At 59.6% G+C, this 22,937-nt stretch overlaps 1 protein-coding gene across 1 annotated transcript; it reads right to left on the bottom strand.

Annotated features, from left to right (window-relative positions):
- Positions 1–6,890: 6,890 nt before the first annotated feature.
- Positions 6,891–12,847, bottom strand: LOC141984040 (uncharacterized). Its single transcript, XM_074946982.1, has 3 exons — positions 12,770–12,847; positions 8,853–9,153; positions 6,891–7,189 (listed from the first exon to the last, which is right to left on the bottom strand). The coding sequence occupies exons 1-3, from the start codon at positions 12,845–12,847 to the stop codon at positions 6,891–6,893; spliced, it is 678 nt and encodes a 225-aa protein (XP_074803083.1).
- Between the last annotated feature and the right edge of the window lie 10,090 nt (positions 12,848–22,937).

The raw sequence follows: 22,937 nt of genomic DNA, 5'->3' as shown, positions 1-22,937 counted from the left end.
ATTTCCATCAGTACAAGTGAGCACAGGGGCCAGCTAGAAATCGTGGCTTGTGCCTGTGTAAAAGGCTTGGGGAAAGCACTGTGCTAATGCCAGGTGTGCCATATCTTTCCCCTTTCCCGTACCTCAGCTTACTTCTCTGCTGGGGTACAGATCACAGTCTAGTCTTGGTAGGACTTTGCGATACATAGAGAGAGAGAGACAGTGTTAGATCTCTGCTAGGGGAGTGACACCATCTCTAAAAGAAAACGTAGACAATCTTTGTATACGAACGCCGAACAGTTGTTTCAAGCCCCTTGAAACAACTGTGACTCTGGTCAGTAACTATCCCTTTCAGATACCACTGACAGGGCATTGTCCCCACGTTTTAATACTTGTTACTTCTGCAAGTCGAATACAATGTGTAATTCTGAGTATGTACAAACGTACGCTCCCCTAGGGCTCCTCTCTGGGAGGATTTCCCCCTCTCAGGGGAATGGCATCCAGTCTCCCAGCAGGACACGTGGGGTCCTTATGTTGGGAAATAAGTGACTGTCCCCCAGTCTCTACCAAGCTCCCCTGGGGTCTCTGAAAGGACATACCACAATTTGCACAGCCTGCAGAAAGGCTAATCCCCCTTTTCTTCTCCAGTGGGCCAGGGTGGGAGGCAGCCTGCAGTCTAAATCCAACAAAACTGGCAAAGTGCCTGGCACACAGTGCTTGCAGCTGACCCCGCTGGTCCTTGCACTCATCTACCACTGAGTCCTTCAATCGTCTTGTTCCCACTCCGCCTATTTATAAACTCCTCTCCCACCCCTTGAGTTCCCCTTGGTTCCTGTGAGGGACTGGACTAGGCCCAGAGACCCCTGCTGGAGGCCTCAGGGTCCTGCCACACACTTCCCGGGGAACGTAGTGGAGAGGTCCTCCAAGCAGGCTAGAGTGGCTGCAGGGGAAGCAGCCAATCAGAGAGGCTGCAGGGAGCAGCCAATCAGGGCCCAGGAGGGCCCTAATAAAAGGAGCTGCAGGGCCACAGAGGCAGCTCCTTGCTGGAGTCAGTGGTGTGCGGCTGGTGCTTCTGGCTGGCCAAAGGGACCTGCAGCACCACGGACAGCTCAGCGTTAGTAGGGACCGCAGAAGAGCTTCTGGCTGGCTGCTGGACCTGAACTTAGAAGAGCCCTGAGCTAAGGTTAAGGCGGCTGGGTGGTGGAAAAGCGGCCCAGGGAACTGAAGGCAGGTTTGCTAGAGGACCCGATGGTGCACAGCTGCTATTCTTAGGGTCTCTGGGCTGGGACCCGGAGTAGTTGGTGGGCCTGGATTCCCCCTCCTCCCCTTAGGCTACTGGGGAAGGGCCTACAACTGGACAGGAGTAAACCCCTATCCCCAAGGGGACTGAACTGTCAAGTGGCCCAGCTGGAGAGCTGGGGCCAAAACAGACTAAGTGGGCAAAGCCATTGCCCCAAAGAAGGAAGCCCTGGGGGGTTTAGCCCGGTACCGGGGTTGGGACTGTTTAAACACCACGGACACACCTGACCAGAAGGAGGAGCTCGTGAGAGGTGGGTGCCACATCGTTACAATTCCACTCTCAGACAGCCATGCTGCCCAGGTCCTACCAGACTGCTTGCCCATAATGGAAATCACCCACATAGCTCCAAACAGATAAGTATGTCCAGAGCCTGCCATACCCAATGACTGGCACATCCAGCCGTCACTTTACTCCTATCGAGCAAGTCTGCAGTCACAGAATTCTCCCAAAACAAAAACTGTCTCCTTCCCAAATGCCCAATGCTTCTTCCTGTATTTACACCCTAAATGCTGCAATGCAAACACATGGGTCATGCTTGCAAATAAACACAATCACTTTCACACATGCAACTGAAGCTAGAAACCAGGTGTTTCCTTGTTCTAGCTCATCTATCTAAGCTATTGTCCCCAATTGCACATGCAATGTACCCCCTTTCTGCTAAAACCTCCGGGACAAGCTTTTAACCTCACAACTGCGCACAACTCACTGGCCTTGTGTGTGTGTGTGGCCACTGCCCTCTGCAGGATGGAATCAGAACTGGCAAACTGTGCAGCATAAGTAAGGCTAAGACTATGTCACAAAACCTGTGACTTCCAGAGACCTCCATGACGTTTTCTGCTTTGGCGGTGAGGCTGGAGCTGTCAGCCGGAGGGGGCCCCCATGGCTCTGAGCCGGCCGCACCAGAGCTCCCAACCATCGCGGGCAGCAGGAGGCCTCTGGAGCTCAGTGCCGTGATCAGGGGCCCCACAGCTCCCATGGCCCCGGAGCTCTGAGCTGCCATGGGCACCTGGAGGACCCCAGAGCTGCAGCAGCGGTAGGTACTGGACCCCCCCCCCCCTTTTGTCACAGTTATTTTTAGTAAAAGTCAGGGACGGGTTGTCACGGAGTCCCTGGGCGATGCTCTGGAACTGCTCACCACGAAGCCAGTCAGGACTCTGGGGAAGTCTCCTTTCTTTGCGCAGCCTGTCTTCAGGACACACAGCTCATCCGGCTTCCACCTTCCTGGGTCTGACCTCAGAGCATTCAGCATCCTCTGCCCCTCCGTGCGCTTCCCACAGCGAGTCCGACCAGGCGGGGCTCCTGGGGAAGCCAGAGGGTCCTGCCCCCCAACTCCGCAGTCAGACGTGACTCTCAGCCAGCCAGTAAAACGGAAGGTTTATTAGCTTTGTTCCTTTCCTGGGCCAGGAGGGCACCTGATTCCTTTGTTCTCCAACCCTTTAGCTCTCACCTTGCAGGGGGGAAGGGCCCAGGCCATCAGTTGCCAGGAAACAGGGTGTCGGCCATTCTCTGTGTCCAGACTCCTGCACACTCCTGCCCTCTAGGGCTCTGCAATGATCATACACCCTTACCCCACCCCCTAGATACTTAAGAACTGCCTAGGGGAAACTGAGGCACCCCCACACTGTTCAGAGGAAACATTAAGAACAGTCCCACTTCGTCACATGGGTCATGGGCAACAAACAGAAATTCACAGAAGTCGGTGACTTTTACTAAAAATAACTGTGACAAAATCTGCACCTTAATCATAAGCCCTCTACTAATGTAAGTGGCGGGCTTGGGCTCAGTGCTTAATTTTTGCTGTTACGCTTGGCAGTTCGTGGCCCCGGCACCTCTGCCGTGTCAGTTAGGAAAGTAAAAAAAAAAAAAAAAAAAATTGCTCCAGCCCCGGCACCTCTTTCGTTACACATTAAACTGCTGGGGCTGTTGGAGCCGGAGGATCCCAGTTCTAGCCCCACTGTTGCTGTGAAATCCTGCAAGGCCATGGCACGGAGCGACGACAGAACCGCAGCATTCCTAGATGTCCCTGGATCTGTTACCCTCGTGTAACTGATGCCAGGTCCAAAATGCAAATTACCTTGGAAACGAAACCAAGATTCCCTCCTTAGCCCCTCAGGTCTACTTTCTTCTGCCTTGCCCCTCTCCTGGAGTTTAAAACACAAGGTTAGGAGAGCCAGGACACCCTGGGGGTATGTCTACACTGCAAGTAAACATGTCCGGCTGACCCATGTCAGCTGACTCAGGCTCATGGGGGCTCGGGGTGCCAGGCTATAAAATTGCAGTGTAGACATTGGGGCTGGGGCTGGAGCCCAGGCTCTGGGACCCTCCCCCCTCGCAGGGTCCCAGAGCTGGGGCTCCAGCCTGAGCCCAGTGACTACAGCCCCAAAGCCTGACCCCCAGCCAGCTGCCATGCTCCAGCTGTGGGTGTTTAACTGCAGTGTAGACAGGCCCGTTTGCATTTCCAAACCCAGATGCTGCTGTGGCTTAAATGAGCTATTGCTTGGCGTGTGAGGCAGCATCTAGCCACTGACCATTTGCTACGTGAGCACCAGCGGCTGCCTTGTCTGGCTAGCTGCCTCTGTGACCCCCAGCAGCATCCTGTCTGAGCCGCTCAGGAAGCATCCTCACCCGCATCTTACAACTGGGAACTGGGGCACAGAGCAATGACGGGGCAGAGGCATCCTGATTCCACTAGTGGGCAGTGGATCACACTAGCCTGCTCGTTACCATATTACACTGCGGTCTGTATTTTGCTTGAACTGATGGACCTACCCCTGGCCCAGATCCTGCCCCATGTGCAGCCTTGCCAAAGCGAATGGAGTGGGGCATGTATGTGGCAGCAGATCCTGTCAAACATACAGGTCATCGAAAGCCTGGTGGTGATTGTGCACCAGTTGGGGGTGCTCATCCAGGCCTGCTCCTGCACTGGCCAGGAAAGGGGTGTCCCGAGGGAGCTAACCGGCCTCTTTGGTCTGCAAGAAGCGATCTGTTCCAGGAGGAGAAGCTCCCAGAGAGCACGTGCAGAGAGCCTGGGATGGAGCAAAATACAAGCAATCTCCCCTAGATAGTGCTGCCCAAAATCCCAGCATCCCCCTGAGCATCGAGCCAGAGGGCTGTGGTATCCGCTCTGACCTTGACCGCCCCATTGCAAGGTCCCATGTGCTACCCCCAGCTGTCCTTCCTCAAACCCCACTCCGGTTGTGGGGATCCTGTGGCATTGTCACATGGGCACAGGTGGGAATTCTGGTGTCAGGCTAAATTCCAACGCAGTTTGCCTCCAGCAGCTAACACATACACACCCCCGCCGCTTCCAAATGGATGCGGCTTCGTCTTCAGTGTCTATCCTAAACTGTGCTGCGTTGCTGTGGGTGGTTAAACAGCTGCTGTGTTGCGCCCCAGAAGGGGCTGCATTTCACTGCTGTGAGATGGGCTGTAAAGCGCTTGGGGGCTCTGCGGTGGGAGGGAAGACACCACTCCTATAACGCTCTCCTCCCCACAGAGCATGGAGCGGCTAGCTGCGCCGATAGCATTCCCCCGCCAGCCCGGAGTCCATCCGAACCTGGGGCAATGTAACGCGCTGTGTGCGTGCCCCGCTGCCAGCTATGGGACAGGATCAGAACTGTGTGTCACAGACACTGTACTGCTAGCCCCCGGAGAGTCTCGTGGTGCTCGAGTGGCGGACAGGCCCCACAGAGAGGCCGTGAGGATGTGGGTTCTGGCCCAGCTGTTGCTGCCATGTTCTGAACAGCCGTGGTGCGAAGTGTGGGTGCATCAGGAAATGCTGGTGGGTGAGGATTCGCGGGGAAGCACCCAGCCTCTGGCCATGCTACTTGAGCCTTAGACCATGATCCCTGGACTCCGAGGCTTTCACGAGCCATGGGAAAGCTCAGTGCAAAGTGCTGGGAAAGGAGAAGAACGGGCTGCCGGGCGGCGTGGCAAGAACTGGTCGCTAGCCCCTGGGAAAGGTTAACGTGGCACTTTGATGAACGAGGCCTCGCTGAGAGTCATTATTGTTAATGAACTTTCCTGACACTTTAATACACAAAGTAATGAATGTACCAATTAGCTGCTGAGCTCTTGATAATTCCCTGTTCTGTTCATTCCCTCTGGGGCACGTGGCACTGGCCACTGTCGGAAGACAGGATACTGGGCTAGATGGACCTTTGGTCTGACCCCGTCTGGCCGTTTTTATGAGCTCATTGTATAGCTGGGGAGAGGCGCGCGGCCCCGCTGATCCCAGCCCCATGTTCGTACATGTGGAGGGAGACGCCTTAGCATGGGCTGGCTGCAATGGGCCCGCAGGGCTGCAGGACCTGATTCCACTGTCGGTGACACGGGGGGGCACGTTTCCAGCTGTGTGACGTGGGGCAGCGTCTGGCCTCTGGCCTGTGACTTTGTTGAGTTAGCAAATACTGCAGGGGTGGCAGCAGCCTCAGAGACTGTAAGGCCAGAAGGGCCCAGCGTGATCATCTGACCTGACCTCCTGCACATTTCAGGCCACAGAACCTCACCCACCCACTCCTGTAACAGGCCCATCTCCGCTGAGTTCCCTCCCGGGAGGAGGTGAGAGCTGGGCCAATCCTGGATCCCCTGGCGCGAGGGATGGGCTGCTCTTTCCCCCAGGGGATTCCAGTCATGCAGGTGCCCTGATCCAGATCATAGCCCTGGCACCCTGGGCAGTGTGTCATTTGTGCTGGGGCTTGCCAGCGTTGAGCCCTGGCACCTCTGGGCTTGACTCGTCAGTTACTGGTGTGGGCAGCAGGAGGCTCATGCTAGCTGCAGAGCACCCCTGGGGCTGCAGCCGCTTTGCCCACAAGCTCCAGCATGACCAGCTTGCCCCTGTGCAAGGCCAGCAGGACGCTGAGCCTGCCTGATGCCCAGCGGGTGCAGCTGTAGCTAAATCAGCACAAGCTGAGCTCCTGCGTCCTGGGCAGTGAGTCCTTCGGGGCCAGGGACACCACCCCCCAGCCGTGCTTCCAGCAGTGCCGTTGCCCCCCTGGGAGCCCAAGAGGGGCAGAGACTCCCCAGTGCTGGCAGTGACCGGGGAGGTGACCGTGCAGCTGGTGCACAGTGCAGGGCAGGGGCAGCTGGGCACCGGGGCAGGAGGGAAGCTCCGGGAGGTGGTCCTGGCATTGCTGGCAGGGCGCCGCTCGGGGAGGTGGAACAGGTGCACAGAGCAGTCAGAGAGGAGCACACAAGATGCACCAGGCTGCCGCAGCCCCCAGCAGCAGCCATGCTTGGTGTGGGGCGGAGGGGCGCTGCCCGGTCCCCTCTCCTCCCACAGGTGACCCACATCAGGAAGAGGTGAGAGCTGGACCCGAGGGGTGGGGTGTTCTTCCCCCGCCAGGGGATCCAGGCTGGGAGCAGAGCTATTTGGGTTCAGATGTGGGGGCCCGTAGCCCCTTTGTACAGGAATGATGGGTTGGGCGGGGCAGGAAATTCACACACACACACACACACATCGAGAGGGCGATGGGAATGGGGCCGTAGGTGGAAAACCAGGAGCAGCCAAAGGGAGGAGAAGGTTTCAAGGTGAGCGTGGTCCATGGTGGTGAAGGCGGCTGCCGGGTCGAGGAGGATGGAGGACAGGTTCTCGGCTATAGCGAGGAAGAGGTCACTGGAGACTGGGGAGGGCAGTGTCAGTGGACTGCGGCCGTGCTGGAGCCGGGGGGCGCAGGATGGGGTTGGAGGAGAGGAACTTCGGACGGTGATGGTAGACAGCGCTCGATGAGCTTCGAGCTGGAAGGGAGATGGGGCCGTTGGTGGAGAGGCCAGTGGGGTCCGGGTGGGGTGGGTATCCCTTAGACAGGAGGGAGTGGAGCACGTTTGTGTGGTGCGGGCTCCGAGCCAGAGGAGTGAGGTTCAGGAGACGAGCAGGGGGAGGGATGAGGGAGATCAGGAGCTGGGACGGGCCTGGGGCAAGCAGAGGGGTTAGAGGCGAACAGGTGAGGCAGGTGAGGCGCCCCTTGTGAGTAGCAGCCCAGCCCGGCCCGGCCTTCTGGGGTCACTTTCCACTTCCCAGGGCCCTGTCTGCTGGGAGAGGCAGGGCCACGGAGCAGGAGGCGACGGCGCCACCTACTGGCACACGCGGCTGTTCACAGGACCCTGGCAAGCTTCTCTTTAAATTCTTTTTATTAAAATAGCATTAGTGGTTTGTAACGGCCCCTTAGAGGCCGGCCGTTTCCAAAGCAAACCTGGTTGTTACATGTACACGCTTGGTATTGTAGGGTCACCCAGGAGGGCTGGAGAGAGCGCAGTGGTTTCATAGAATCATAGAAGGTCAGGGTTGGAAAAGACCTCAGGAAGTCATCTAGTCCAACCCCCTGCTCAAAGCAGGACCAATCCCCAACAAAATCATCCCAGCCAGGGCTTTGTCAAGCCGGACCTTAAAAACCTCTAAGGAAGGAAATTCCACCACCTCCCTAGGTAACGCATTCCAGTGTTTCACCACCCTCCTAGTGAAAAAGGTTTCAGAGAACAGCCGTGTTAGTCTGTATTCGCAAAAAGAAAAGGAGGACTTGTGGCACCTTAGAGACTAACCAATTTATTTGAGCATGAGCTTTCGTGAGCTACAGCTCACTTCATCGGATGCATTCAGTGGAAACTGCAGAAGACATTATATACACAGAGACCATGAAACAATACCTCCTCCCACCCCACTCTCCTGCTGGTAATAGCTTATATAGCATTATATAGATCCCATGTGCCCCTGGAGAGGCTGCAGCTCCTAGCATGCCTTGATGCTGTGTCGTCCTCTGCAGCCCTGGAGCGTGTACAGCCGGAGAGCAAAGGGCACCTAATGCAGGCAGTGTCTGAGTCCCCTCCAGCGCTCCTGCCATTGCTAACAGGCAACAGCCTGGGCTCTGATCCCAGCTGCCTCATGGTCCTTAGGTAGCCCAGCCGAGCCCTCCGTCCCGGGGACATGACACCACCCCAGTGCCAGGCCACGCATTGAGCCGCTGCTCCTGTCCTGCTCCGCCGGGGCTCGGCTCCTGTGCCCACGGGGCCGCAGACTCGGCTCGTCACTCTGGGGAGAACAAATCCTGCTGCAACGCCACCCAGGCTGTAACCACTGGGGCTGAGGAGGGGCCTCAGGGAGAACCTGCAGTGAGGCTGAGAGCAGGGCACCCCGGGCACAGGCCAGCCAGCCCTGGCACCTCCCCAGCTCAGGGCTATCAGGGTTTTTCCTGAGACGGGCCTGCCAGGAGCTGGGCACAGCCGGCTCTGCCAGCGTCCCCCGCGCACTGCTACGGAGCTAGGCCTCCATGGCGGGGGCAGGGATGGGGACTGTGTGAGAGGTCTCATCTCGCTGGGGCCTTTCCAGGCTCTGGGGGGCCTGCTTCCCCTCACCCACGGCCACTGCCCCCGAGGGCTGGGCTCAGCCCCCCCTCCTCCACAGGGGGACCCCTCCATAGTGCTGGGGTTCAGAGCCCCCCTGCAGGGGAGCCCCTCTCATCAGTGCTGGGGCTCAGACCTCCATCTCCTGCAGGGAGAGCCTCTCCTGTCAGTGCTGGGGCCGAGACCCCCACTGCCTGCAGGGCGGACCCCCCCGCCCCCCGCAAGGGGAGCCCCTCACCATCAGCGATGTCCAGGAGCTCCTGCACCTCCTGCTGTATGCGCAGCTGCAGCGCCTCCTGCAGGAGCTGCCGGCGCAGGCACCCGGGCGCAACTCCCATCCTCTGCAGCGTCCCCTCCGTCAGCCTCAGCAGCGCCCTCCCCGAGATGGCGTGGCTGCGGGCCGCCTGCACCAGTGGGCCCTGCGCCCCCAACGCCCCGCTGCTCAGCCAGGCGCACACCTCGGGCACCGTCCACTGGGCCACCGGCTTCCTGCCCCCGGCCAGCCCGTGGCCCAGGGGCGCTCGGGCCCCCTCTGAGTCCTGCAAAGCACCAGGGAGGGGGTTAGTGCCGTGGGCAGGGACGGGGCCTGCGGGCCGTGACCTCCACATGCCGGAGGGGGATTGGGCACCACACCCCACAGGCTGCGCTCCCCAAGGACACCCCCCAGCCCTGTCCCTTCAGCCCCAGGGTCAAGGAAAGGCTCCTCCATGGCCTGAGCCGGCCCCAGATCTCTCACCCCACCCCCGATCTGGCCTTCCTGTGACTCTTCCCTCCCCACAGCCAACCCCAGTGTCCCCAGGCTACCCACCCGACCCAGCCCTAGCGCGCAGCCCCATAATCCTACCCCCTAGCTGGCCCCCTCTGGAATCTCCCAACCCCTCCTCCCCAGAATCTCCCTGGCCCTCCAGCGGCTGGGCCCCATTCCCATTCCCCCAAGGGGGCTCCCTTGTGCCAGCCTGTCCATGGGTCTCTGGCCAGGGACCACTGCTCACCAGGTCTCTGCCCGTGATGCCCTGGGAGAAGTCAACTGCCCTGGCTCTGCCGTGCTGCCCTTCACATGGGGGGAGCCCATCAAGGGCCTCTAAACTTCCCCCCCCCCCACTCACGGTCTCAGCGAAGGGGGAACCCACGGGCTGTGCCTCTGTGCCATTGTGGGCCCAGCTCTCCATGTGGGGCAGCGGAGACGGGGCCACTTCTGGCCAGACCTGAAACGTGCCAGCCAGTTAACTGGGGAGGCTCTGGGTCGCCAGCCAGACCCCCACAAGGACTGCCAGCCAGACCCCCCACCCCGAGCCACTGGCAGGACCCCACCCCCCAGCAGGACTCCTGGCCAAGAGCTGCCAGCAGGTCCCTCCCTCGGAGCTGCCAGCGACCCCCCATCAGAAGAACCGGCTGGTCTGATATTCAGCCCACTTTTCAGGGTCACTTCCAGATTCAGCACCAGCCCTCAGGGAAATGACAGGCCGCGCCACCCTGGTGCTGATGCGCCCTAGCATAACAGCACTGCAGCTCAGCAAGCTGGCACCACATCGCCAGAGCCCCCCGTTGGCACGAGCCCCCAGACAGGGCATGCCCTGGCACCGCATCACCCTGGCACAACCATGTGGGGACCAGATGTGGGGACGCTGGGGCATGACCGAGCAGCCCATCACCCTCTGTCCTGCCTGTCACTGGGATGGGAGAGCGTGGCAGTGCCATGTCAGTAGGAGGTGCCAGACTGGCGTCCCTGGGTAGCAGGGGGGAAAGATTTCCCCTCGCCCTGGCCTCCCTGCCCACCTGGATGTAAGAGCTGAGCCCGGGAGTGAGGGATCAAGGCCCTCCACATTTCCTTCATGTCAGGGAGCTGGGATCCCCCCCCCCCCCGATGAGCCTGGCACAGGTGCCCAGACAGACAAAGAGCTGGCTGGCAGGCAGGGGCTGGGTAAGGACCTTGCTGGCACAGCCCTGTCCGGCTGGGGCACGGAGCAGGCCGGCCGATCCCACAGCAGGCTGGGCCGTGTCTCGCCCTTGCTGAGCCAGCAATCAGCAATCAAAGCAGCCCTCACCCGCTGCGTGGCACCGGGCGGGCATGCTGCCAGGAGTGGGGAGGACACCGCTGGAAGGAGCTGCTCACCTGTCCGGTTTGCAGGCGGGGGCCTCTCCGGCAGCGGGGAGTGAGGGAGCCGCCAAGGTGCACGCCCCGGGGTGGGCTGTCCCGGCCGGCTGGCCGCACTTTGCTCAGGGGCTGGGCATTACCCGGGCTCTGCCCTGCCAAGGCTCTGCCCCGGGAGAGGCCCCCATGCCCCAGCTCTCCTGGGCCCTGTGCAGTGTCTGAACACACCTGGGAAATGACATCAGCTCCCTGGCTCGCCACCGCCTCCCCCGGCCCTCCCTGCCCCACCCCAGCAGGCCCAGACAGGACGCCCAGCTGGGCCAGGGGCTCCTGCTCTGGGGGCGGGCAGCAGGGCCATGCTGGGTGCCCAGCGGGGGCCCCCCTCCCCACAGCTGTACAGCCCTCCAGTCCCCTCCCCCGCGTGCACTCTGCAGCAGCCCAGCCCCAGGGCTCTCCCCCCTTGGAACCCACCCCCCACTGCTGCTTCCCTGTTACAGCCAGCAGGGCCCCAGCAGAGCCCCACCCGCCCCTTGCTCACCCCCTCACAGCCCCTCACTCTCCCAACCTCTCTCCCCACCCTGTGACAGCCCCACGTCCCTCGCTCACTCCCCTCACTGCCCCTCGCTCCCTGAAAGCCCCACAGCCCCACCGCCCCTTGCTCACCCCCTCACAGCCCCTCACTCTCCCAACCTCTCTCCCCACCCCGCGACAGCCCCACGTCCCTCGCTCACTCCCCTCACTCCCTGACAGCCCCACAGCCCCACCGCCCCTTGCTCACCCCCCTCACAGCCCCTCACTCTCCCAACCTCTCTCCCCACCGCGCGACAGCCCCACGTCCCTCGCTCACTCCCCTCACTGCCCCTCGCTCCCTGACAGCCCCACAGCCCCACCGCCCCTTGGTCACCCCCCTCACAGCCCCTCGCTCCGTGTCCCTCTCCCCTCACCCCTGCCCGACAGCCCCACGTCCCTCGCTCACTCCCCTCACTGCCCCTCGCTCCCTGACAGCCCCACAGCCCCACCGCCTCTTGCTCACCCGCCCCTTGCTCACCCGCTCCATGTCCCTCTCCCCTCATCCCTGCCCGACAGCCCCACGTCCCTCGCTCCCACATCCTTCTCCCCCAATCCCCAACTGTGACGAAGTGGGACTGTTCTTAATGGTTCCTCCGAATATTGTGGGGGTGCCTCAATTTCCCTTATGCAGTTCTTAAGTATCTAGGTGGTGGGGTAAGGGTGTATGATCACTGCAGAGCCCTAGAGGGCAGGTGTGTGCAGGGGTCTGGACACAGAGAATGGCCGACACCCTGTTTCCTGGCAACTGATGGCCTGGACCCTTCCCCCCTGCAAGGTGAGAGCTAAAGGGTTGGAGAACAAAGGAATCAGGTGCCCTCCTGGCCTGGGAAAGGAACAAAGCCCAGAGGAGGGGGGGCTGGAGGGAGTTTCAGTTTGGGGCTGGCTAGGACATGGAGTGAAGGGCAGACGTGGTTGTCTGGCTCACTGCCCTCCAAAATGGACCCAGCTGAGGGGTCCTGTTCTCTGCACCTGCAAGCTCTGTTTTAGACCATGTTCCTGTCGTCTAATAAACCTCTGTTTTACTGGCTGGCTGAGAGTCCCGTCTGACTGCGAAGTTGGGGTGCAGGACCCTCTGGCTTCCCCAGGAGCCCCACCTGGGTGGACTCGCTGTGGGAAGCACACGGAGGGGCAGAGGAGGCTGAATGCTCCGAGGTCAGACCCAGGAAGGTGGAAGCCGTGTGAGCTGTTTGCCCTGCGGACAGGCTGCTCACCGGAAGGCGACTGCCCCAGAGTCCTGACTGGCTTCATGGGGAGCAGTTCCAGAGCATCGCCCGGGCACTCCGTGACACCAACAGCCCCTCATTCCCCCCCCCCAGGCAGCCCCACTGCCTCGCACTCCACCAACCCTCTCCCCACCCCCGACAGCCCCACCGCCTCTCGCTCACTTCCCGCACAGCCCCTCGCTCCGTGTCCCTCTCCCCCTGACAGCCCCGCAGCTCCTCTCCCCACACCCCCTCACAGCCCCTCGTTCCCCCACTCCCTCAACCAGTTACCAGTAATGAACAGACTCCCACGAATCCTGATTCGCCCGGGAAGTTGTTTGCACTGCTAACGTGGGCAGCTGCTTTCATGTTACAGTCTCAGTGGGGCTTGGAATCTGAGCTGGGGCAACCTTGGACGGGGCACCCCCTGGTGGCAGCACCACAGCACGGCTGGGCCGCTTGCCTCAGTTTCCCCTCTCCAGTGCTTTAAAAGACTCCAGCTCACATTCATTAATGGCCAATCTCACCCCTCCCCGGGACTGGTTTGGTGTCCCACACAATGTAAATGGCCCTTACGCGCCCAACCCACAGGTCATACAGAGCCCTGTGGGCTGTTCTTTCCAGGCTTCGCTGGCCCTTTCCTAGGGGTTGACAGGCTCCCAGGTCTTTCTGGGTTCACAGGCGTCTCCCGGGACACCCTCCCTGCTCTCCTCTGAGCTCTGCACACCTGATGTACAGGGAAGGGAACACCTGCCCCCATCAGCTGTACCTGGTTAATGACCAGGCCTGGCTGGCCCCAGGCCAGACCTGGCCCCCCAGTCCCACAGAGGAAGAGATGATTCACCCCTGGTTCCCAACAGCAGCTCACCCCGATCTCTGTGTAAACCGACCCCTGCGGCGTATCCTGTTTGCATCTTGGACTCGCCCCAAGGAAATTTGCACTTCTGAGCCAGATGTCTCAGCCCCAGCTCCCCAGAGGCCATTCTGCCAGGGGAGCCCCACCGCAGACTCATGATGGGCTGCTCTGGCATCCCGCTGCCCTGCCTTCTGGTCCTGGGCCCCAGCCTCCAGCTCCACACGCAGGAAACCCTCGGAGACGCTCCAGCCGCGGTGAGTTCCGCCCTTCTTCTGAGCTCCAGGATCCTCCCCCTCCCCAGGAATCGGGCCCGTCCATAGACCACAGCAGACAGAGAAGCTGGCTGGGGGGCAGGGGGCGCGCCCGACTAGCAATCAGTATTTAAACATCTAGAAAAGTGCCGTGTGCTCTGCCCTTTGGAGAAGTGGGGAAGATGCAGCACGGCACCGCGCACTGAGCCCTGGGCTGAGACTGGCAACGGCACCCCCAGAGGGCAGGGGGTGATGGGAAGGCTGGGATGGCCCCCAACAGCCCTGAGGGTGCCTTTGCCAGCCAACAGGGCTCAGGAGCGAGGGAGCCTGTTGCCTCCGGGTCACCAGTTCACATCTAGTCCAGGGGCCACAACTCGGTCCCGTCGGCTGGGCATGCGGAGGCCTGTGCCGGGGAGGTCAGGGCGCTCACTTCCGTCCCCACTGGAAAAGCCTCGTTTCACAGAAGGGAAACTGAGGCAGGTGCCACATCGGGGTCAGAGCATAGGAACTCCTGGCACCCAGTCCCATACCTGGGGTGCTTTTCACAGAGGAATCCTGGTTACTTCCCCTGGCACATTTTTGGTTTCCTCTATGTCGGGACAGGCTGGATGATGTGAGAGAGGCCTCAGGTACCGGACGGAGCAGAAGCTGCTTCCATCAGGACCGGCTTGGAAATGCCTGGCACCTTGGGGCTAGCCCAGGCCTGTCCCTTTAAGCCCCACAGGTGCTCTGGGTTTCGCCAGGGACCGAGTTTCCCAAGCAGATGAGGTCCTCACCCTCCCCGCAGCTGGAACTGACACATGGAAATGATCGCGGAGAGGATGTTTGCTCCCCAGGGTTTGCACAGCTTGGACGCTGTGTCCTCAGGAGACAGAGCCAGCCTGGCGCCGGGTGTGGTCTGGGAAGGCTCTCTGCTGACGGGCCATTGGCCTCACGTGGGGGTTGCTGGGCCCAGATCTGCTCCAATCTCCTGCCAGCCAGGTCCCTCCATTCTCCTGCCAGCCAGCAGCATGGGCCGTGCACAGAAGCTGCATCAGGATCACCTGATCTTGCCTCCCCTGGCCCTCAAGCCACATAGCACAGGTGTGCCTCTGTGACGAGGTGACTCAGCAGGGAGGGGGGAGTGTTGACCTGGGAATGTGCCCTGGGGAGGGGAGACCTGAGAGCCTGTCACCTGAGCCAGGAGGGGGAGGGGGAGGTGACACCTCTGCCCAGGAATGTGAAGACAGGCTGCAGAAGGGAGCCTGCTCGGTGGGTTTAGTTTCAGTTTGGGGCTGGGTGGAGGAACGCAGGGAACCCCAGGGCTGGGGTCTGAGCTCCCTGCTCCCCCAGAAGGACTTGACTCAGGGGTCCTGGTTGTACCCACAACCTCTGTTTTGGACTGTGTTCCTGTTGTCCAATAAACCTTCTGTTTTACTGGCTGGCTGAGAGTCTCAGTGAATCCCTGGAAGAGGGGTGCAGGGCCCGGACTCCCCCACACTCCGTGACAGCCGCATGCACTGTACTTACAGCTGGAGCACCCATGGGAAAAACGAGTGGGTGCCACCGGCAGCCTTGCAGATCGGCTCCTCCCCCTCCCCCCAGCACCTCCCGCCTGCCGCGATCACCTGCTCAGCGGCGTGCAGGGGGTGCTTACAGGACGGTGGAGGAGCAGGGGCAGGAAGAGGCGGGGTGGGGACTTGGGGGGAGGAGGGGAATGGTGGGGAGGCCAGGGTGGAGCTGGGATTGAGGACCCCCTGGGAAGTTGGTGCCTCTGCCTACACGCTGCACACTCAGACCCCGTATAGCCAAGTGCCGCACCCACGCAGTAGGGTCACGAGCCGCGTGCACCCGGTTTGCAACATCCACGTGACACACACACGGTGCCGGATCACCGTGCCCACACGTGCACCCTCCGTCCTCCGACACACAGCTGCAGCAGTGCCACGCTGGGCGGGCACCTGGGCCAATGGCCCGTCGGCACAGAGCCTTCCCAGACCACGCCCGGTGGGACAGCGTCAGGGAGGAGACAGGGTGCATCTGGTTAGGGAGCGCCCTACTCAAGATCCAAGGGGGGGGAGGTCTCTCTAGAGTGTGTCTATGGCCCCTGCATGGCCTGGTGGCTGGTCTTCCGTGTATTTCTCCAGGGAGGCAGGTGCTGGGGGACTCGCACAGGGCATCTGGCAGAGACAGGAAGTGCCCTGGCTTTGCTATGTCCCTGGTTAATGTGCTAACAGCTGGGCCACCCGATCCTGTGCCCCAGGCCGTCTGCTACACACTGCAAGCCCCACGGGGGGCTGAGGTCCCATGCCCAGGCCAGGGTATCCTTGCTCCACAGGGCCGGTGCCGTGTGACAGTGCACCAGGGCTGGGGTGGGGAAAACCGGGCACCGCCGGGCATCCCGCGCGCCGTGGGGGGGAGCAGAGGCCTCGGGGCAGCGCCCAGCCCCGCACCCAGCCCCCTGCCCAGACAGGTTCGCTCTGGTGTTTCAGGCCTGCTCAGCAGCACTGCCTACATAACGCTGGTGCCGCTCACCCCAGGGACGATGGACGCTGCCCAGGCCACTTGCGGCCTCTGCGGGCAACATCACGGCCCTTGACGTCAGCACTGGTGAGTGGCACGCGGGTCCCCAGCGATGGGCAAGGTCCCTCTCAACCCACACACCCAGCGCCTCTCTCTAACCCCTGCCCCCCAAACTGCCTGACCCGCATCAATCCCCCCAGACCACCTGGCCCGCGTGTGTCCATCCCCCACAGACTGGGCGAGGCATGTCCATCCCGCTCCACCAGCACCTGACTGGCATCCTCCCCTCCCCCCGGAACATCTGACCCCCGGCCATCCCCCCAGGCCACCGGACCCGTTTCCATCTGCCCCCCCAACTCCCCACGGCCTGACCTGCACCCATCCCCTGCTGACGCTCGACTGCCTGCCCCAAGCCCTCACAGCCAGAGCCAAGTTTCCTGGGGGAGGGGGTCTCCCGAGTGCACATGGGCCTGGCTGGGGCCCGGCTGGCAGCCCCGCGGGACGCCCCATGGTTGGCAGCAGTAGCAGAGGGGTCTCTGGAGTGCTCCCGAAAGCCTCTGGCTGGCTCGGCGGCCCCTGGGGGGACCTCAGAGCGGGCACCGAGCCGAGCAGGCTCCCAGCCCGTCCTCGCGGTCTCCTCTCTGCCAGGCTACGAGTGGAACAGCCTCCTCTGCGGCCAGGACGCCACCTGCGGGGTCCTCCTCCTCTCCCCCGGCAGCTGTCTCCGCTGGACAGCCGAGAGTACCGGACACTGACAGCCACCGCACCCCAGCACCACCGGCAAGCTGCCCCTGGCCCCCGGCCCTGTGCCCGAGCCCTGTCCCAGGGCCAGGTGCCATGAGACGCTTGAGGTGGTGGGTGAAATGATCCCTGCAAGTCAGGACTCCTGGGTTCCTATCTGGCTTTGCCAGCCCAGGGGAGGGTTGACTGATGTGGGGGGTCTCAGGCCCAATTCTGCCCGTGGAACAAGTGGGGGGCCCAAGAAATGAGGCACCCAAGCCAGTGCCATGCTGGCAAGGGATCTGCTCACCCTCCTGTCCCTTTCTGGCTCTCACAGTGCCCACCTGCCTCGCTGCGAGCATGGGAGGCTTCCCGGAAGCGCTCCGAGATGCTGGCTTGTGGGTGCGCTGGGCTGGGCTCCGGGAGCCTGACAGCTCCCAGGCATCCTGCCAGTGTATCTGAAGGCTGCTGTCAGCCCCTAGTCCATGGAGAAGGGCCCTGCTTTGGGCTCGCCCGATGGGCGGTGCCTGGAGCGGGCTGCTGTCGGCACCCTGGGCCCGATCCCGTGCCTCTCATTTCAGGCACTGCAAGCCCAACGTCGGGCCCCCAGCTAAACCCAGCAGGGGGCGACCTCACCATCTCCTTCAGCCTGGGGGCGGGGGCCTCCGCCGTGACATGGTACCGGCTCAGCCCCGGCGGGAGCTCGGCGAGGGAGAGCCACAATGGGACACAGACGATGCTGGTAACGACCAGCTCAGCTGCCGTCCTGAGAGTCCGCTCCACCTCCGTGGGCTGGGCAGGTACTCCCCCTTCCTTCTCCCCCCGACGCCCCAGTGGTAGGAGCAGTGCAGCCAGCAGGGGACTGAAGTTCCCAGGCAGTTCTCACCCAGACCGGCTGCTCTCCCAGGCCACCCTTGGGCAGGGCAATCCGGTGACCGGCGCGATCTAGCTGTAACCCCTCCAGGGGGTGCATTAACTCCTGGGCAGCAGACTGACCCTTCCACCCCGTCCCCGGTCCCTCTCTCTGTGAGCCGCTCCGAGACGGACAAGCTTGACCCTTGCATTGGTTGGTCGCCGTGCCACTGAGTCAGCATGAGTCACCGCGAAGGGGTGTCACTCGGGGATCATGTGGGGGATTTCACACTGGCGCCGGGGGCCAGCTCTGAAACCCCACATCCTGGTGCTGCACAGGTGGTGTGAGCTCCACCCACCAACCCTCATCTGGAGGGACACCCCGCCCCCCATGTGATGGGAGGGGAACTCAGTCCCCTTGCTGGGGCATCCAGCTCGGCTGGGTTTCCTCCTGGGTCCATTTGGCAGCAGGGTCTGTTGCTGCTGCAGTGAAGGCTGCTCAGTAACGTAAGGTCACCTCTGTCCTATGTCCGGGGGCTGTGCAGGTTTTCCCCCTCCAAGGCCGATAGGGAGTAGTTGATCAGACCTGGCCTCTGGAGGAAATCTGTCACTCCGCATTGTGGACATCAGCATGGGAAGTCTCTCTCTCAGGCTCTCCCCTGCTTGCCGTCGCTCGTCTCTGGGGTTGGACGGGGCTTTGTAGCTCCATGGTTCCACCGTCCGGTCACTGTCAGGCGAGAGCCTGCCTGGGTTATGCTCACAGCACTGGGTGAGACACCCACTAGCGCTCGCTCTGCATGGGAGTCCCCAGCAGTCCAGCTTGCTGCTGGCACAGACCTGTCCTTCCTGCCCTTATTCGTTGTGCTTTAGGAAGGGCTGATGCCTTCTGACAGCTGGATTTTTATCTGGGTTGGGGTCCCCCTGTATTTCCCATTACTCCCCTTTGAAAGCCTTCCCCCCCCCCATGCCCACAAGCCCTGCATCATGGCCTCTCTCCCACTGAGCCGGGGCTTACTGCTGTGCCCTCCAGATGCCATCACGGCTGCTCTGAGCGCTGGCTGTGGTGGGCGTTCAGATTTTCCTCTTCCCTCCTCTGGGGCCTGGCCTCCTGCCTTTGGTGACCCAGCGAGTGAGGCACCAGGCTGATGTATCAAACGGGACTGACCTCCGCAGGGCAGGAGGAAGGGGCATGAGACAGCTGCGTTTTGGCCATCAACAGGTGACAGTGAGCTTAAAGTTTAGGGACCAAGTTCCCAGGCTCCACACAAGGGCCCTGCCTGTTTGCATGGAAGCGCCAGGCTCCTGTGAGCAGCTGGCTCTTGGCCAGACTGTGCTTTCGGCTGCGCAGACGTGATGTGAGCCTGATGGATCTTCCTCTCTTTGCTCACAGAGAACAAGTGAATAAAGCAGCCTGAGGCCTGTGCATGTGAGTATATGTCTGCTTGGGAGCTCCCTGGGCTTGGACTGAGCTGTCCCATGCTGCAGGGTCATACCCAGCACTTCCTTACGGCCCCATAGTATTTCTGGCCTGTTGGAGGAGGAAAACCTTCCCCACTGTGACCCGATGCAGCACTGTGCGTTTCTCTCCCGCACTGGGAGTCGGCAGGCAGCCTGGAACAAGTGCTGCAAGAGCAGCCACGTGCCTGCCTTCGTCTGCCTGGGCTGGGGGCCGGGGTAGGAGCTACCCATCCGTCCTACAAAGCAGAGCAGCGTTTGGAAAGGGAAGTGGGGGATGCCAGGGTTCATTTGCTCAAACCGCTCGCAGGGCGTGTGTGCAGTGACCAGAACAAACACAAGCCAGCTCTCTGGGGTGGTGTAGACACAACAAAGGCTGCAGCTTGGCAGGGGGTTGGACTAGATGGCCTTTGCGGTCCCTTCTAGGTCTGGATTCTAGTCTAGGATTCCAACCAGCGCCTGACACACAATGCCGGCCGCCAGCACCCAACTCATCGGTTCCTGGCCATGCCAAGGGAGGGGGGAAACAACCAGGGGAGCAGGTGCAGGAAGGAGAGAACCCAGTGCACAGGCAGCTGATCTAATAGGCCATGCAGCCTGGAGGGAATACCACTGCTGAAGTGCCCTGGCCTGCACCTGGTTGCACCTACGAACCCAGAGCCGCCCTGGACCCGGCTGACTGTGGGTCTGTGCGTCCTGCAGCTAGGCCCAGCTCAGGCAGTGGTCGCTCTGATCAAGCTAGCACACTAAAAATAGCAGTGTGGCCGCCTAGGTGGGGGCTCGGCTTAGCCACCCTGGTACAACCCCACCTGAGAGCCTAGGCTTGTGCTCGGACGGCTCGCTCAAGCCGCCATGGCCACACTGCTTGTTAGCACTCTAGCCCACTCACAGCCAGCACCTGGGCTTCTACCAGACTGGGAATCACAGCTCCAGCTTCCCGGGAGATGGCATCTCCCACAACAGCGAGGCAGGGATGTGAAATCCCTCAGGTGCATGACGCATAGAGCGCCAAGGGCTTTCATGCAGCCCCTTTCCTCTGAGGATCTCCAAGCACTGCACATCATGCAACCAAGTGGTAAGAGCACGAACCCTCAAAAAGCTCATTCTGCTCCCCTGCCAGCCCCCAACATTTAGCCCATTAGCAAAGCCCCATCTGACTTGGCGCATGACCTGGGCCACGCTACACCCCCCTAGAGTCTGTACACCCCCCATCTGCACACCAGATATCACAAAACCTCCCTCGCAGGGGGCACTGAGAGAGGTGATTCATATGTGCAAGGTGCTCTGAGATCCGCGGCTGAAAGGCAGCAAACTATATTGGCGACACACCATCATTGGCTGGGAGGATTGGGGCCCGCTCCCCAAATTGCCAAGTGAATGCCCCCACCACATTAAAGAGCCCAATTCTCAGCATTATGGGAATGATTCATTCCTGTTACATAAAGGCAATGCCTGGTTTGAGACCCTCAGCTACTCAGCCATGGTACAAAAGTCACTCCTGTTTGCCAGCAGTCAGCGCTGAGTACTTGAGTATGTACTGATGGATGGTTACAGGCAGGAAAGTGATTCCTGGCTTTTCTCCTGTCCCTTTCTTTTGGGTGCTGTCTACACTAGGAAATACTGGACCCTTAGTTCTCCATGCTTACAGTGTCCCTCATTGTAGCTGTAAGTGCAGACCTTGCAGCAGCTCAGAGAACAGGGGAACAAATAACCTGCATTCTCTCAGTGTCTCCAAGTCAGACCTGGTTAGTTCACCCCTGCAGAGCAAACCAGTGCTCACTGCACAGATCCGTGTGCTGATTTTGTGGAGACATGAGCAGTTCAAGGATTTTTAAGGGGACAAGAAAGGGTTTGGAGAAGCCAGTCCAGGGTATCTCTCTACACAATGACATCCAGTCAGTCCCCAGTAGCATGCCTGGTAAAAGTACCACCCAGAGGAGGCTTCCACTGATGTATACATTGGAAAAACTTATACCAAAGCTATTGAGAGAATTAACATTAATAGGGAGTTGTCATGCATCCGTCTCCTGTTACTTTACAGAAGCGAATGCTTTTGGGAAGAGTAGTTCACTGTGTGTGTAGTTGTCTCTTTTAGGGTAATTAAAAAACTTTGACACAGTCTACTACTACAGGGGACCTTGTTATGCAGTAATTTTTAAAGCCATTTTTCTTGTTTCACAACCCGCCTACCCGACCTCCATGTTGAAAGTGTAGCCTGTGCGTGTAAGCGGCCTGCAGCACTTTGCTGATTATGTAGTTTGATAAACATCAGCTGCCTTATTAATAAAATGGCTTTAATCTTTTAAAAACAGCTTCTAATTATCGCTTTTCTAAATATTTTTCTACTTGGCAGGTTTTTGAAGACAAAAGCGGCTTTCAACTGACTGAGATTCTTCCATATGTTTCTCTTCTTTTCTGCATCATAAAAGCATTTACAGCTTCCGCTGCTGCAGGGCAGGGATGGGGAGACTAAATCTGTAGCTTCATTTTTTACCATGTTTTAGTCCCTTAAAAAAAAAAAATCAATTCTAAGCTGAAGTTGCAAAGATGTTTTACATTTTAAATCCATGCAACCTGCTGCAGCGAGGACACCGTGAAGAACGGCAGCCATCAGCAAAAAGCCAAAATAAAACTTCAGCAAAGGAGCGAATTCCTGTCCATATTTGAATGTATCTCGTAAAAAGAGGATGCTCATAAAATATTGAAGTAGTGTAGCAGCTTGGGTGTGCTGGCGGAAGAGAATAGCTGATAAAGAGTGTGTAGTTTAAATACGAGGCTATAAATACCAGCTTCTGCCTGTTAAATGTCAAGGTGAAGAATGACATTAAAAGTTAAGTAGTGAGAGGACACAGGTGGAACAAATACAAGTATTCCTGAGACCAGTACAACAGCTCAAGATGCTCAAGGAGCAGAGGTTAGCAGCAGCATGCTCCAGTGGATAATACGGCACCAGACCTAGTTTCTAATCCTGGTTCTGTGACCGACCTGCAGTGCAACGTTGATCAAGTCCCCTCTCCAGGCACTCTGTCTTGTCTATTTAGTTCATATGCCCTTTGGGAGCAGGACCAACCATGCTCTTACAGTGTTTGTACAGAGACTGGCAGAGTGGGGGCCTACTTGTATTTGGGCCTCTAGGTATTACTGTAACACAAATCTAATCAAGAACCGTTTAGGAAGGGTAGCCACTGTGACAGCAGATAGTCAAAAGTACTCAGTGCTGTTCATCCACAGCGTTGAGCAGTGGACAAGTAACATGCACCTGCTCTGATGAACAGAGAAAGTGTAGCAGTAAGAGGAGAGTGACTGGCCAAAGGTCACCCAGCAATTCAGCGGCAGAGCTGGGAAAACCACCCGATGACCCAAGCCCTGTGTCCTGGACAACACTGCCTCTCCAGCGCAGCAATTGCCAGCTCTATGGAGAAAGCTGGGGGACCCTTCCCTGGTCTTTAACGAAGTTGTGCCACCTTACAGCCAGAGTTAACTTGACTAACGCCAGCTAGGAGGTTTTAATACCAGCTTTTTAGCAGAGAGAGGAGAAATCCCTTGACTGAAAACACAAATGGATACGTAGCCTCCCAGCATTTACAGCTTGCAGAGGTTCCTATTTTAATCACAGCTGGTTCCTGTGAATGACCCTCCCCTTTTGGTTAGTGATGTCACTGTTGAACTGGTTTTGGAGCCCCCTAAATTCATTCATCTAGAAGGACCCCAAGGAGCGAGCATTTCTGCAGTACATACTCATATACCCTAACCCAAGATTCAGTATAAGTGTTCAAACATTGGGTGATGTTTTCATGGCGCTCTGGGGCTACATCCCCTCCCA

The sequence above is a fragment of the Natator depressus genome, chromosome 3 (genome assembly GCF_965152275.1).
Source record: "Natator depressus isolate rNatDep1 chromosome 3, rNatDep2.hap1, whole genome shotgun sequence".
Lineage (NCBI taxonomy): Eukaryota > Metazoa > Chordata > Testudines > Cheloniidae > Natator > Natator depressus.
This window is presented reverse-complemented; position numbering and strand designations above follow the sequence as displayed.